Source organism: Oncorhynchus clarkii, chromosome 17 (genome assembly GCF_045791955.1).
Source record: "Oncorhynchus clarkii lewisi isolate Uvic-CL-2024 chromosome 17, UVic_Ocla_1.0, whole genome shotgun sequence".
Taxonomy (NCBI): domain Eukaryota; kingdom Metazoa; phylum Chordata; class Actinopteri; order Salmoniformes; family Salmonidae; genus Oncorhynchus; species Oncorhynchus clarkii.
Window position 1 is genome coordinate 6,490,926 of NC_092163.1, and position 17,166 is coordinate 6,508,091.

Genomic DNA, 17,166 nt, shown 5'->3' on the forward strand with positions numbered 1-17,166 from the left:
GTGAAGAGACTTCAGGGGTGGTGATGAGGGCGGTAGGAATGAAGATCAGTCAGCAATACTGGTCCTGTGGTCAGGTGGGGGAGTGGTCGAGGCAGCCAATGATTGTGAGGAAGCAATGTGGGGAACAGGCTCCTTTCTACTACCATTCTGAGGTCTGGATACATGCCAACAAAGACTACAAATGCTTCAAACAATGAGAGTGGCTACCATTGACCATCACACTTTCTTTCATAACCAGGAAGCCCATGTTGAGCCAGCAGTGTTCCCACTATGGAAGAGGGAGCAGGATGCCTTCATCCAGTCTCTCAGAAAACCATGTTGAGCCATCAGTGTTCTCACTATGGAAGAGGGAGCAGGAAGCCGTCATCCAGGGACAAGGACAAAGGTGCAGCACTGGTGTTAGTAGCTGATGACAGAAGTGACAGCCTGGACACACAGCAAAGTTTGACGCGATCAGTGTTGTTGAGCAGAGAATCAACCAGATTGATTCACAGTCAGTGTTGTTGAGCAGAGAATCAACCAGAGAATCAACCAGATTGATTCACAGTCAGTGTTGTTGAGCAGAGAATCAACCAGATTGATTCACAGTCCGTGTTGTTGAGCAGAGAATCAACCAGAGAATCAACCAGATTGATTCACAGTCAGTGTTGTTGAGCAAAGAATCAACCAGATTGATTCACAGTCAGTGTTGTTGAGCAGAGAGAGAGATTAAAGTAGACGGCACGCGGCAAAGTGATTGATTGATGACCTGTGCATGTCCGAATATGTGCCCCCGCCCCGTCCCCCCTGTTCCAGTGGTCACGTGTTAGGGGTTGTGTGTTATTTCATAGCTATATGTCATCCTTTGAAGTAGTCCTGGTGATTGATGTCTAGGGGCCTGGTTGAACTGGGGGGGTTGTGTTTGAAGTTGTGGACAGGGTATGACCCCCCCACCCCCCAGTTTTATCGCCCTTATGTTTGTTATCTGATGAAGCAGGAATGTCCTGGGCTGTGGCATATGCCTTATAAATGTCCAGAACAAGTAATTTTTTAAATAAAGACCTGAATATTAAACATCTAAAATATGTCTACAAGGGCAATTATCGGAGTGCTTTGCAGCTCATGTCATGAATCCAACGACAAAAGCCTGGATGATGTTTTGCGTGAGGCTCCCGAATGTTTTAAAGGATTTTTGTGTACAAGCGAGGGTCATATGTCTTACATATTCAGCCCGGAGGAATCTACGGTTAAGATATTCACAGACAGCGTGTCCCAACCCTTTTATCGGGCAGAACCCGAGAGTTTTTCTCCAGCGCTAAGGATGAGAGAATGGCTTAAAATAAGACTAGCGCTGTGTCAAATGGAACGCGCCCTGAGTGCTTCAAGGCTGCCCGGATATGCGTTGGAAGAACAGGTCTGTGGCCGAAGTGATCTAATGGCCCTAAGAATCGCTTCAATGGCGTATACCCCGGACTCCAGAGTGACAATTTTAGCATGTGAACAATTTGATAGTGCAAATGCTTCGAAAACGGTCAGTTCATATGTATCTTCCAAAGCATGCAAGGATGTACATTTTTTTCAAATGATGTTCCGTTTTAAATGGCGCGATTACCATATTTTCAGAACACTGATGAATAAGCTGGACAGTCTTTTCGAAAATCGGGAACAATTACGGCGATGGCCGCGGTTATCGTTGAGACATACCCAGGAACAACAAAGTCGAAGGCGGATCTTTCCCTGGATGGAAAGTGGACAGAGCTTCGACGGAGCGCGGAAAAGACTTTGCGATGGGGAATTGGAAACGGATAATGTTCAGGGCTAACAGGACACCTATATCTGGAAGAAATAGTAAAAAAAATGTTGAATTATAACGTGTTAAAATGTAGGTGTTAATTTTGAAAATGTATAGCCCCCATTTAACTAAGGGGAAGCGCTCTTTTCTCTCACGCTAGGGTCTGGCGCAGACAACTGTAAGATCTGAAAAACTTTCATAGGCTGTCATTGTAAATAAGAATTTGTTCTTTAACTGACTTGCCTAGATAAAAAAAAAGAAGTGAGAATGCTATTCATTGACTACAGCTCCGCTTTCAACACCATAGTGCCCTCAAAGCTCATCTTTAAGCTTAGGAACCTGGGACTAAACATCTCCCTCTGCAACTGGATCCTGGACTTCTTGATCCCCAGGTGGTAAGAGTAAGTAACAACACATCTGCCACGGTGATCCTCATCACGGGGAGCCCCTCAGGGGTGCATGCTCAGCCCCCTCCTGTACTCCCTGTTCACTCATGACTGCATGGCCAGACACGACTCCAACGCCATCATTGAACAGTGTCATCAGGCCTGATCACTGACAACAACAACAAAGCCTACAGGGAGGAGGTCAGAGACCTGGTCGTGTGGTGCCAGGACAGCAACCATTCCCTCAATGTGATCAAGATAAAGGAGATGATTGTGGACTACAGGAAAAGGAGGACCAAGCACGCCCCATTCTCATTGACAGAGCTGTAGTGGAGCAGGTTGAGAGTTTCAAGTTCCTTGGTGTCCGCATCACCAACAAACTATCATGGTCCAAGCACACCAAGACAGTCGTGAAGAGGGCATGACAAAACCTATTCCCCCTCAGGATACTGAAAAGATTTGTCATGGGTCCTCAGATCCTCAAAACGTTCTACAGCTGCACCATCGAGAGCATCTGCCCAGTACATCACTAGGGCCAAGCTTCCTGCCACTCAGGACTTCTATACCAGGCGGTGTCAGAGGGACTTTTTTTGTACTTTACAAGTATTTTTCTTAACTGCATTGTTGGTGAAGGGCTTGTAAGTAAGCATTTCACTAAGGTCTACACCGGTTGTATTCGGCACGTGACAAATAATATTTAATTTGATTTTCATACTTTTCTAATAAAACACTTTTCAACCCATATGATCTATTACATAATAAAAGTTTTTAAAAAACGTATACAAATATCATGTCATAGTGAATTCATGACATGTGAATGAACAAGCCTTTTCATACTTTATAATATGGCTATACAGTGGGGAGAACAAGTATTTGATACACTGCAAAATCGCCAGTGTTTCCTACTTACAAAGCATGTAGAGGTCTGTCATTTTTTATCATAGATACACTTTAAAAAAAAAAAAATATTTCACCTTTATTTAACCAGGTAGGCAAGTTGAGAACACCTTTATTTAACCAGGTAGGCAAGTTGAGAACAAGTTCTCATTTACAACTGCGACCTGGCCAAGATAAAGCAAAGCAGTTCGACACATACAACGACAGAGTTACACATGGAGTAAAACAAACATACAGTCAATAATACAGTATAAACAAGTCTATATACGATGTGAACAAATGAGGTGAGAGAAGGGAGGTAAAGGCAAAAAAAAGGCCATGGTGGCGAAGTAAATACAATATAGCAAGTAAAAACACTGGAATGGTAGATCTGCAGTGGAAGAATGTGCAAAGTAGAAATAAATATAATGGGGTGCAAAGAAGCAAAATAAATAAAATAAATACAGTAGGGAAAGAGGTAGTTGTTTGGGCTTAAATTATAGGTGGGCTATGTAAAGGTGCAGTAATCTGTGAGCTGCTCTGACAGTTGGTGCTTAAAGCTAGTGAGGGAGATAAGTGTTTCCAGTTTCAGAGATTTTTGTAGTTCGTTCCAGTCATTGGTAGCAGAGAACTGGAAGGAGAGGCAGCCAAAGAAAGAATTGGTTTTGGGGGTGACCAGAGAGATACAGTGCCTTGCGAAAGTATTCGGCCCCCTTGAACTTTGCAACCTTTTGCCACATTTCAGGCTTCAAACATAAAGATATAAAACTGTATTTTTTTGTGAAGAATCAACAACAAGTGGGACACAATCATGAAGTGGAACGACATTTATTGGATATTTCAAACTTTTTTAACAAATCAAAAACTAAAAAATTGGGCGTGCAAAATTATTCAGCCCCTTTACTTTCAGTGCAGCAAACTCTCTCCAGAAGTTCAGTGAGGATCTCTGAATGATCCAATGTTGACCTAAATGACTAATGATGATAAATACAATCCACCTGTGTGTAATCAAGTCTCCGTATAAATGCACCTGCACTGTGATAGTCTCAGAGGTCCGTCAAAAGCGCAGAGAGCATCATGAAGAACAAGGAACACACCAGGCAGGTCCGAGATACTGTTGTGAAGAAGTTTAAAGCCGGATTTGGATACAAAAAGATTTCCCAAGCTTTAAACATCCCAAGGAGCACTGTGCAAGCGATAATATTGAAATGGAAGGAGTATCATACCACTGCAAATCTACCAAGACCTGGCCGTCCCTCTAAACTTTCAGCTCATACAAGGAGAAGACTGATCAGAGATGCAGCCAAGAGGCCCATGATCACTCTGGATGAACTGCAGAGATCTACAGCTGAGGTGGGAGACTCTGTCCATAGGACAACAATCAGTCGTATATTGCACAAATCTGGCCTTTATGGAAGAGTGGCAAGAAGAAAGCCATTTCTTAAAGATATCCATAAAAAGTGTCGTTTAAAGTTTGCCAAAAGCCACCTGGGAGACACACCAAACATGTGGAAGAAGGTGCTCTGGTCAGATGAAACCAAAATTGAACTTTTTGGCAACAATGCAAAACGTTATGTTTGGCGTAAAAGCAACACAGCTGAACACACCATCCCCACTGTCAAACATGGTGGTGGCAGCATCATGGTTTGGGCCTGCTTTTCTTCAGCAGGGACAGGGAAGATGGTTAAAATTGATGGGAAGATGTATGGAGCCAAATACAGGACCATTCTGGAAGAAAACCTGATGGAGTCTGCAAAAGACCTGAGACTGGGACGGAGATTTGTCTTCCAACAAGACAATGATCCAAAACATAAAGCAAAATCTACAATGGAATGGCTCAAAAATAAACATATCCAGGTGTTAGAATGGCCAAATCAAAGTCCAGACCTGAATCCAATCGAGAATCTGTGGAAAGAACTGAAAACTGCTGTTCACAAATACTCTCCATCCAACCTCACTGAGCTCGAGCTGTTTTGCAAGGAGGAATGGGAAAAAATGTCAGTCTCTCGATGTGCAAAACTGATAGAGACATGCCCCAAGCGACTTACAGCTGTAATCACAGCAAAAGGTGGTGCTACAAAGTATTAACTTAAGGGGGCTGAATAATTTTGCACGCCCAATTTGTCAGTTTTTGATTTGTTAAAAAAGTTTGAAATATCCAATAAATGTCGTTCCACTTCATGATTGTGTCCTACTTGTTGTTGATTCTTCACAAAAAAATACAGTTTTATATCTTTATGTTTGAAGCCTGAAATGTGGCAAAAGGTTGCAAAGTTCAAGGGGGCCGAATACTTTCGCAAGGCACTGTATACCTGCTGGAGGGCATGCTACAGGTGGGTGATGCTATGGTGACCAGCGAGCTGAGATAAGGGGGGACTTTACCTAGCAGGGTCTTGTAGATGACATGGAGCCAGTGGGTTTGGCGACGAGTATGAAGCGAGGGCCAGCCAACGAGAGCGTACAGATCGCAATGGTGGGTAGTATATGGGGCTTTGGTGACAAAACGGATTGCACTGTGATAGACTGCATCCAATTTGTTGAGTAGGGTATTGGAGGCTATTTTGTAAATGACATCACCGAAGTCGAGGATTGGTAGGATGGTCAGTTTTACAAGGGTATGTTTGGCAGCATGAGTGAAGGATGCTTTGTTGCGAAATAGGAAGCCAATTCTAGATTTAACTCTGGATTGGAGATGTTTGATGTGGGTCTGGAAGGAGAGTTTACAGTCTAACCAGACACCTAGGTATTTGTAGTTGTCCACGTATTCTAAGTCAGAGCCGTCCAGAGTAGTGATGTTGGACAGGCGGGCAGGTGCAGGCAGCGATCGGTTGAAGAGCATGCATTTAGTTTTACTTGTATTTAAGAGCAATTGGAGGCCACGGAAGGAGAGTTGTATGGCATTGAAGCTTGCCTGGAGGGTTGTTAACACAGTGTCCTAAGAAGGGCCAGAAGTATACAGAATGATGTTGTCTGCGTAGAGGTGGATCAGAGACTCACCAGCAGCAAGAGCGACATCATTGATGTATACAGAGAAGAGAGTCGGTCCAACAATTGAACCCTGTGGCACCCCCATAGAGACTGCCAGAGGTCCGGACAGCAGACCCTCCGATTTTACACATTGAACTCTATCAGAGAAGTAGTTGGTGAACCAGGCGAGGCAATTATTTGAGAAACCAAGGCTGTTGAGTCTGCCGATGAGGATGTGGTGATTGACAGAGTTGAAAGCCTTGGCCAGATCAATGAATACGGCTGCACGGTAATGTTTCTTATCAATGGCGGTTAAGATATCGTTTAGGATCTTGAGCGTGGCTGAGGTGCACCCATGACCAGCTCTGAAACCAGATTGCATAGCAGAAAAGGTATGGTGAGATTCAAAATGGTCGGTAATCTGTTGGTTGACTTTGCTTTCAAAGACCTTAGAAAGGTCGAACAGGCTAGTAAAGAGAGGTTGAACAGGCTAGTAATAGGGGTGGCAACAATTTCGGCAGATCATTTTAGAAAGAAAGGGTCCAGATTGTCTAGCCCGGGTTGATTTGTAGGGGTCCAGATTTTGCCGCTCTGTCAGAACATCAGCTGACTGGATTTGGGAGAAAGAGAAATGGGGAAGGCTTGGGCGAGTTGCTGTGGGGGGTGCAGTGCTGTTGACCGGGGTAGGAGTAGCCAGGTGGAAAGCATGGCCAGCCATAGAAAAATGCTTATTGAAATTCTCAATTATGGTGGATTTATCAGTGGTGACAGTGTTTCCTATCTTCAGTGCAGTGGGCAGTAGGGAGGAGGTGTTCTTATTCTCCATGGACTTTACAGTGTTCCAGAACTTTTTTGAGTTAGTGTTGCAGGAAGCAAATTTCTTCTTGAAAAAGCTAACCTTGGCTTTTCTAACTGCCTGTGTATAATGGTTTCTAGCTTCCCTGAACAGCTGCATATCACGGGGGCTGTTCGATGCTAATGCAGAACGCCATAGGATGTTTTTGTGTTGGTTAAGGGCAGTCAGGTCTGGGGAGAACCAAGGGCTATATCTGTTCCTGGTTCTACATTTCTTGAATGGGGCATGCTTATTTAAGATGGTTAGGAAGGCATTTAAAAAAAAAATATCCAGGCATCCTCTACTGACGGGATGAGATCAATATCCTTCCAGGATACCCCGGCCATGTCGATTAGAAAGGCCTGCTCGCTGAAGTGTTTCAGGGAGCGTTGGACAGTGATGAGTGGAGGTCGTTTGACCGCTGACCCATTACGAATGCAGGCAATGAGGCAGTGATCGCTGAGATCTTGGTTGATAACAGCAGAGGTGTATTTAGAGGGCAAGTTGGTTAGGATGATATCTATGAGGGTGCCCGTGTTTAAGGCTTTGGGGAGGTACCTGGTAGGTTCATTGATAATTTGTGTGAGATTGAGGGCATCAAGTTTAGATTGTAGGATGGCTGGGGTGTTAAGCATGTTCCAGTTTAGGTCGCCTAGCAGCACGAGCTCTGAAGATAGATGGGGGGCAATCAGTTCACATATGGTGTCCAGAGCACAGCTGGGGGCAGAGGGTGGTCTATAGCAGGCTTCAACCATGAGAGACGGAATCTAAAACAAAAATCCAGAAAATCACATTGAATGATTTTTGAGTAATTAATTAGCATTTTATTGAGACCCAGATTTACTTCTGCTGCAGAGGATAAGTTCATTAGAGTTACCAGCCTCAGAAATTGCTGCCCAAATAAATGCTTCACAGAGTTGAATGAACAGACACATCTCAATATCAACTGTTCAGAGGAGACTGTGTGAATCAGGCCTTCATGGTCGAATTGCTGTAAAGAAACCACTACTCAAGCACACCAAAAAGAAGAAGAGACTTGCTTGGGCCAAGAAACACGAGCAAGCCTTCACATTGACCCTGTACTGGTACCCCCTGTATATAGCCTCCACATTGACTCTGTACTGGTACCCCCTGTATATAGCCTCCACATTGACCCTGTACTGGTACCTCCTGTATATAGCCTCCACATTGACTCTGTACCGGTACCCCCTGTATATAACCTCCACATTGACTCTGTACTGGTACCCCCTGTATACAGCCTCCACATTGACTCTGTACTGGTACCCCCTGTATATAGCCTCCACATTGACTCTGTACCGGTACCCCCTGCATATAACCTCCACATTGACTGTACCGGCACACCCTTTATATAGCCTCCACATTCAAAAGGTGTTGTAACTATTGTTTCCAAACTGCGTTACCCACTCCAGACAGCAGATGGCGATGAGCGTCTTTCAGGGGATGCTTCTTGCGTGACGTATAATGGACTGGACGGGACGCTTCTTCAGGAACAACAACACATAGACTATTTCAAGCACCTCGATAGCTTGCTAGACAACATAAAACTGAAAGATTGACGTTTTAGGCCATGTTAATGTGCATTAGCTAATCGCAGTGTTTAAAACACATTTCAGTTGACGTTAACGAACCTAATTTGCTTGTTCAATTTGCAAATTTGTTAAAGATTGATACTGAGCCTAGCACTAGGCTATTCGCTAATGCTCACTAGCTAGCTAACATCCCTGACCATGAGCTCATTAAACTACTCATCCCCTGCTGAAGAAGAGGATGTCTGCTGTCCGGAGAAAGAAGCTCTGGCGCTGAACATTGTCGTGAAAGACGAAGAGGAGGATATTACAGTGAAAGGAGAGAAAGATGCTCTGCCGCTGAACATTGTCGTGAAAGACGAAGAGGAGGATATTACAGTGAAAGGAGAGAAAGAACATTTCAGAATGGAAGAGGAGGCTGTTATAGGGAAAGAAGAGAAAGCATCCTCTTCCTCTCTAAAAGGTTATATCTCAGTAAAGGTGAAGGAGGAAGACGTTTTGGGAGTGAAAGAGGAGGAGACAGAATATCTCATTAACACCAGTGAGTATTGTCTTAAAAATAGGGGCACAAACTATGCAGTTGTTGAACTAATGTGTGGTTTTTAAGGGGCATTCTACTTAAGTTCTTCACTTCAATGTGATGTTCAGTACTATATAAATTGTTAAAGGGTCAATCTGCCATTGCTACATATATTTTTGGGACTTTTAAATGAGATTTAATTATATATAACAGGCTTTTAAAATGTAATAATGGAGCATAATTTATACTTAAAATATCAAAGGGACACAAAAGGCATCCAATTAATTTAGAGATATTAATGCATCTGTTTGATGTTCTCGTTCAAACAGGAGAGAGACATTACTATCGTGGATCCTCTGGGGAGCCTCAACAACATCCTAATGCTGACGAGACAGAGAAGAGTCTCTCCAGATCAGAACACCAGATGGTACAGCTTGGTCTGGTCTAGCATACAGCTTGCTCTATCTGGGTCTGGGTTTCTGTAAGGCACTTTATGACAACAGTGACATCAGCATCCATAATGATATGTGTCTGTGTCCCCTCTTTATGGTTACCAGGACAACGCTAGCCCTTCCTCTCTCCCGGAGTCCCCATGTCGTGTCTCTCCCGGTAGCACGTTACTGCTGGGTATGAAGAGGTTGTCTGTGCTGCTGGTGGACTGCAGGAAAACAACGGGGCTGAGTGGAACTGTGAGAGGAGGAGAAGAGAAGAAAGGATCAGATTTGACTCATCAAAGTAAGTGCTGTAGTTTAGTTTGAACAAATACAATAGATCTGCCCACTGGTATCTGTTACCAGGACAACCAGCAGAGTTCTGTTAGTTGACATGAAGATGGACTGGTATCTGTTACCAGGACAACCAGCAGAGTTCTGTTAGTTGACAGGAAGATAGACTGGTATTTGTTCCCAATAGGGCTCTCCCCGACTAAAACAAAAACAACTTTGCACACTCTTGGTATTCTCTCAACCAGCTTAACCTGGAATACTTTTCCAACAGTCTTGAAGGAGTTCCCACATGCTGGGCACATGTTGGCTACTTTTCCGTCACTCTGCGGTCCAACTCATCCCAAACCATCTCAATGCATCTCAATTTGGGTTAAGGTCGGGTGATTGTGAAGACCAGGTCATCTGATGCAGCACTCCATCACTCTCCTTCTTGGTCAAATAGAACTTACACAGCCTGGTTGTGGTTGGGTCATTGTCCTGTTGAAAAACAAATGATAGTCCCACTAAGCACAAACCAGATGGGATGGTGTATCGCTGCAGAATGCTGTGGTAGCGATGCTGGTTAAGTGTGACTTGAATTCTAAATAAATCACAAACAGTGTCACCAGCAAAGCACCATCACTCATGAATGCTCATCAATGCTTCACGGTGGGAAACACACATGTGGAGATCATCCGTTCACCTACTCTGCGTCTCACAGACATGTCGGTTGGAACCGGAAATCTCAAATTTGGACTCATCAGACCAAAGGACAGATTTCCACCGGTCCATTGCTCATGCTTCTTGATTCACACAGTCTCCTCTGAACAGTTGATGTTGAGTTGTGTCTCTTAATTGAACTCTGTAAATCATTTATTTGGGCTGCAATTTCTGAGGCTGGTAAGTATTGAAGTAACTGGGTCTTCCTTTCCTGTGGAGGTCCTCATGAGAGCCAGTTTCATCGTAGCAGAGGTAACTCTGGGTCTTCCTTTCCTGTGGAGGTCCTCATGAGAGCCAGTTTCATCATAGCAGAGGTAACTCTGGGTCTTCTTTCCCTGTGGAGGTCCTCATGAGAGCCAGTTTCATCATAGCAGAGGTAACTCTGGGTCTTCCTTTCCTGTGGATGTCCTCATGAGAGCCAGTTTCATCATAGCAGAGGTAACTCTGGGTCTTCCTTTCCTGTGGAGGTCCTCATGAGAGCCAGTTTCATCGTAGCAGAGGTAACTCTGGGTCTTCCTTCCCTGTGGAGGTCCTCATGAGAGCCAGTTTCATCATAGCAGAGGTAACTCTGGGTCTTCCTTTCCTGTGGAGGTCCTCATGAGAGCCAGTTTCATCGTAGCAGAGGTAACTCTGGGTCTTCCTTTCCTGTGGAGGTCCTCATGAGAGCCAGTTTCATCGTAGCAGAGGTAACTCTGGGTCTTCCTTTCCTGTGGAGGTCCTCATGAGAGCCAGTTTCATCATAGCAGAGGTAACTCTGGGTCTTCCTTTCCTGTGGAGGTCCTCATGAGAGCCAGTTTCATCGTAGCAGAGGTAACTCTGGGTCTTCCTTTCCTGTGGAGGTCCTCATGAGAGCCAGTTTCATCATAGCAGAGGTAACTCTGGGTCTTCCTTTCCTGTGGAGGTCCTCATGAGAGCCAGTTTCATCATAGCAGAGGTAACTCTGGGTCTTCCTTTCCTGTGGAGGTCCTCATGAGAGCCAGTTTCATCGTAGCAGAGGTAACTCTGGGTCTTCCTTTCCTGTGGAGGTCCTCATGAGAGCCAGTTTCATCATAGCAGAGGTAACTCTGGGTCTTCCTTTCCTGTGGAGGTCCTCATGAGAGCCAGTTTCATCATAGCAGAGGTAACTCTGGGTCTTCCTTTCCTGTGGAGGTCCTCATGAGAGCCAGTTTCATCATAGCAGAGGTAACTCTGGGTCTTCCTTTCCTGTGGAGGTCCTCATGAGAGCCAGTTTCATCATAGCAGAGGTAACTCTGGGTCTTCCTTTCCTGTGGAGGTCCTCATGAGAGCCAGTTTCATCATAGCAGAGGTAACTCTGGGTCTTCCTTTCCTGTGGAGGTCCTCATGAGAGCCAGTTTCATCATAGCAGAGGTAACTCTGGGTCTTCCTTTCCTGTGGAGGTCCTCATGAGAGCCAGTTTCATCATAGCAGAGGTAACTCTGGGTCTTCCTTTCCTGTGGAGGTCCTCATGAGAGCCAGTTTCATCATAGCAGAGGTAACTCTGGGTCTTCCTTTCCTGTGGAGGTCCTCATGAGAGCCAGTTTCATCATAGCAGAGGTAACTCTGGGTCTTCCTTTCCTGTGGAGGTCCTCATGAGAGCCAGTTTCATCATAGCAGAGGTAACTCTGGGTCTTCCTTTCCTGTGGAGGCCCTCATGAGAGCCAGTTCCATCATAGCAGAGGTAACTCTGGGTCTTCCTTTCCTGTGGAGGTCCTCATGAGAGCCAGTTTCATCATAGCAGAGGTAACTCTGGGTCTTCCTTTCCTGTGGAGGTCCTCATGAGAGCCAGTTTCATCGTAGCAGAGGTAACTCTGGGTCTTCCTTTCCTGTGGAGGTCCTCATGAGAGCCAGTTTCATCATAGCAGAGGTAACTCTGGGTCTTCCTTTCCTGTGGAGGTCCTCATGAGAGCCAGTTTCATCATAGCAGAGGTAACTCTGGGTCTTCCTTTCCTGTGGAGGTCCTCATGAGAGCCAGTTTCATCATAGCAGAGGTAACTCTGGGTCTTCCTTTCCTGTGGAGGTCCTCATGAGAGCCAGTTTCATCATAGCAGAGGTAACTCTGGGTCTTCCTTTCCTGTGGAGGTCCTCATGAGAGCCAGTTTCATCATAGCAGAGGTAACTCTGGGTCTTCCTTTCCTGTGGAGGTCCTCATGAGAGCCAGTTTCATCGTAGCTTTTGATGTTTTTTGCGACTGTGCTTAAAGAAACTTTCAATGTTCTTGAAATATTCGGTATTGACTGACCATGTCTTCAAGTAATGATGGGCTGTTGTTTCTCTTTGCTTATTTGAGCCATTTGGACTTGGTCTTTTACCAAATAGGGCTGTCTTCTGTATACCCCTTTAACTTGTCACAAGACAACTGATTGGCTCAAACGCACTAAGAAGGAAAAACACAAATTAATATTTAAACAAGGCACACCTGTTAATTGAAATGCTTTCCAGATGACTACCTCATGAAGCTGGTTGAGAGAATGCCAATAGTGTGCAAAGCTGTCATCAAGACAAAGGGTGGCTAATTGAAGAATCTCAAATATAAAATATATTTTGATTTGTTTATCACTTTTTTTTGTTTACTACATGATTCCATTTGTGTTATTTCATAGTTTTGATGTCTTCACTATTATTCTACAATGTACAAATAAAGAAAAACCCCTTGAATGAGTAGGTGTGTCCAAACTTTTGACTGGTTCTCTATACACAGTGGGGAGAACAAGTATTTGATACACTGCCGATTTTGCAGGTTTTCCTACTTACAAAGCATGTAGAGGTCTGTAATTTTTATCATAGGTACACTTCAACTGTGAGAGACGGAATCTAAAACAAAAATCCAGAAAATTCCATTGTATGATTTTTAAGTAATTCATTTGCATTTTATTGCATGACATAAGTATTTGATACATCAGAAAAGCAGAATTTAATATTTGGTACAGAAACCTTTGTTTGCAATTACAGAGATCATATGTTTCCTGTAGTTCTTGACCAGGTTTGCACACACTGCAGCAGGGATTTTGGCCCACTCCTCCATACAGACCTTCTCCAGATCCTTCAGGTTTCGGGGCTGTCGCTGGGCAATACGGACTTTCAGCTCGCTCCAACAATTTTCTATTGGGTTCAGGTCTGGAGACTGGCTAGGCCACTCCAGGACCTTGAGTTGCTTCTTACAGAGCCACTCCTTAGTTGCCCTGGCTGTGTGTTTCGGGTCGTTGTCATGCTGGAAGACCCAGCCACGACCCATCTTCAATACTCTTACTGAGGGAAGGAGGTTGTTGGCCAAGATCTCGCGATACATGGCCCCATCCATCCTCCCCTCAATACAGTGCAGTCGTCCTGTCCCCTTTGCAGAAAAGCATCCCCAAAGAATGATGTTTCCACCTCCATGCTTGACAGTTGGGATGGTGTTCTTGGGGTTGTACTCATCCTTCTTCTTCCTCCAAACACGGCGAGTGGAGTTTAGACCAAAAAGCTCTATTTTTGTCTCATCATACCACATGACCTTCTCCCATTCCTCCTCTGGATCATCCAGATGGTCATTGGCAAACTTCAGACGGGCCTGGACATGCGCTAGCTTGAGCAGGGGGACCTTGCGTGCGCTGCAGGATTTTAATCCATGACGGCATAGTGTGTTACTAATTATTTTCTAATGGTTCTTTTTGAGACTGTGGTCCCAGCTCTCTTCAGGTCATTGACCAGGTCCTGCCGTGTATTTCTGGGATGATCCCTCACCTTCCTCATGATCATTGATGCCCCACAAGGTGAGATCTTTCATGGAGCCCCAGACCGAGGGTGATTGACCGTCATCTTGAACTTCTTCCATTTTTTAACAATTGCACCAACAGTTGTTGCCTTCTCACCAAGCTGCTTGCCTATTGTCCTGTAGCCCATCCCAGCCTTGTGCAGGTCTACAATTTTATCCCTGATGTCCTTACACCCTCTCTGGTCTTGGCCATTGTGGAGAGGTTGGAGTCTGTTTGATTGACTGTGTGGACAGGTGTCTTTTCTACAGGTAACGAGTTCAAACAGGTGCAGTTAATACAGGTAATGAGTGGAGAACAGGAGGGATTCTTAAAGAAAAACGTGAGAGCCGGAATTGTTACTGGTTGGTAGGTGATCAAATACTTATGTCCTGCAATAAAATGCAAATTAATTATTATTAATTACTTAAAAATGTGATTTTCTGGATTTTTGTTTTAGATTCCGTCTCTCACAGTTGAAGTGTACCTATGATAAAAAAATTACAGACCTCTACGTGCTTTGTAAGTAGGAAAACCTGCAAAATCGGCAGTGTATCAAATACTTGTTCTCCCCACTGTATGTATATACTGAACAGATATGAAAACAACAATTTCAATGATTTACAGTTCAAATTAGGAAAGTAGTAAATACATTTATTAGGCCCTAATCTATGGACTTCACATGACTGGGCAGGGGCGCAGCAATTGGTGGGTCTGTTGGGGCGTAAGCCCACCCACTTGGGAGCCAGGCCCAGCGAATCAGAATTAGTTTTCCCCACAAAAGGGCTTTGTTAAATAGTCCTCAAGGATAAATACTCCTCAGTTTCATCAGATGTCCGGGTGGCTGATCTCAGACGATGTGGAGGTCCTTGATCTGCGGTTGTGAGGCCTGTTGGACGGACTTCCAAATTCTCTAAAAAATACATTGGAGGCGGCTGATGGTAGAGAATGCAACATTAAATTCTCTGGTAGCAGCTCCAGTGGATATTCCTGCAGTCCCCAATCCATTTGCACACTCCCTCAAAACTTGAGACATCTGTGGCATTGTGTTGTGTGACAACTGTATATTTTAGAGTGGCTTTTTATTGTGCCCAGCACAAGGTACACCTATGTAATGCTGTTTAATCAGCTTTTTGATATGCTACACCTGTCACGTGGATGGATTATCTTGGCAAAGCAATGTAAACAAATTTACACAAAATTGGAGAGTGGAGGTTTCATTCTGGTCTCTTTTTATATAAACACTGTCTTTGGCAGGAGGAAAACCAAACTTGGAGGAACCAAAGACCTCCACAACATCAAGACGACACCTCTGCTCCCAGATCAAGTTAGGAAGCCTGAAAAGACCTGAGAGGACACACACGGGAGAGAAGCCATACCATTGCGGCCAGTGTGGAAAGAGTTTTAGCCTGTTAGGAAGCCTGAAGGCTCATGAGCGAATACACTCAGGAGAGAAGCCATACCATTGCGGCCAGTGTGGAAATAGTTTTAGCCAGTTAGGAAACATGAAAAGACATAGGAGGATACACACAGGGGAGAAGCCATACCACTGCTCCCATTGCGGAAAGAGTTTTAACCATTTACTTAACATGAAAAGACATGAGAGGATACACACAGGAGTGAAGCCTCACCATTGCTCCCAGTGTGGAAAGAGTTTTATGCAGTTAGGTATCCTCAAAGATCATTTGCGAATACACACAGGGGAGAAGCCTTACTACTGCTCCCATTGTGGAAAGAGTTTTAACCATTTAGTTAACATGAAAAGACATGAGAGGATTCACACAGGAGTGAAGCCTCACCATTGCTCCCAGTGTGGAAAGAGTTTTATGCAGTTAGGTATCCTCAAAGATCATTTGCGAATACACACAGGGGAGAAGCCTTTCCTTTGTGCCCAGTGTGGAAAGAGTTTTAGCCAGTCAGGAAACCTGAAAGTGCATGAGCGAATTCACACAGGGAAGAAATCTTACCACTGATCCCAGCGTGCAATGCGTTTTTACCCAATTAGGACACCTGAAAGAAGACATGAGACCGCACACGGGGGAGAAGCTTTACAAATGTTCAGACTGGGGGGAAGGCATTTTACTCATCAGAATCCACACAGGAGAGAATGTTTACTTGTTTATATATAAATATTTCTGGATTTGTTTTCCTCATTTTGTCTGTGATAGTTGTAGTGTACCTATGATGAAAATTACAGGCCTCTCTCATCTTTTTAAGTGAATTTGCACAATTGGTGGCTGACTAAATACTTTTTTGCCCCACTAAGTGTATGTAAACTTCCAACTTCAAATGTATATTATTTGAAATGCTAATCCTTTGCACACGAATGCTCACTCATTCAGGAATAATTGCAGTCAATATATATTTACGCCGTTGTGATCTGTTGGAATCCGGTCCGTCTGCTGGAGAGTTCATCTGAGTCTCTCTCCTTCTGTTTCCCTGAAGTTCAAAGTCTTTCTTGGTTAGAATGGATACCTCAGATTACCATTCAGAAATGTTCTCATAGAATAGATGTTTCGGCGGTTGTCGTCATTCGCATCCCAAGTTTACATCATTTCTAGCTGCCCCCACAGACCTACCAATGCTCTTACTCTGTTGGGATTGATAGTCTCAGAGTTGAACCATTTCCAGCCGTGTAGCCAATGCTCCACGTGGGATGGTTTTCTAGTCTTGGAACTCAAATGTGCCACCTCAGCTTACACCAAGGTATGCGTTGTCTAAACTATTCGCAATCACAGCTCATGCTGTGATTGGTTTGCTCAGTCTGAAGAGGATTTTTTTTAGGAGGGGCTTTTATTCGTAACAATAGGATAGGCGGTTCCATGACACCAGATCATGTCTGTGCCCTCGGGGACGGACCAATGACTTAGTTAAACCAATAGGATAGGCGGTTCCATGACACCAGATCATGTCTGTGCCCTCGGGGACGGACCAATGACTTAGTTAAACCAATAGGATAGGCGGTTCCATGACACCAGATCATGTCTGTGTTCTCGGGGACGGACCAATGACTTAGTTAAACCAATAGGATAGGCGGTTCCATGACACCAGATCATGTCTGTGCCCTCGGGGACGGACCAATGACTTAGTTAAACCAATAGGATAGGCGGTT

At 44.4% G+C, this 17,166-nt stretch overlaps 1 protein-coding gene across 1 annotated transcript; it reads left to right on the forward strand.

The window, feature by feature from the left end:
* Positions 1-8,367: 8,367 nt before the first annotated feature.
* On the forward strand, positions 8,368-16,941 carry LOC139370114 (zinc finger protein 883-like). The gene is made up of 4 exons (XM_071109434.1): positions 8,368-8,923; positions 9,232-9,329; positions 9,460-9,637; positions 15,312-16,941. The coding sequence occupies exons 1-4, from the start codon at positions 8,584-8,586 to the stop codon at positions 16,025-16,027; spliced, it is 1,332 nt and encodes a 443-aa protein (XP_070965535.1). The 5' UTR covers positions 8,368-8,583; the 3' UTR covers positions 16,028-16,941.
* The last annotated feature ends 225 nt before the right edge of the window (positions 16,942-17,166 follow it).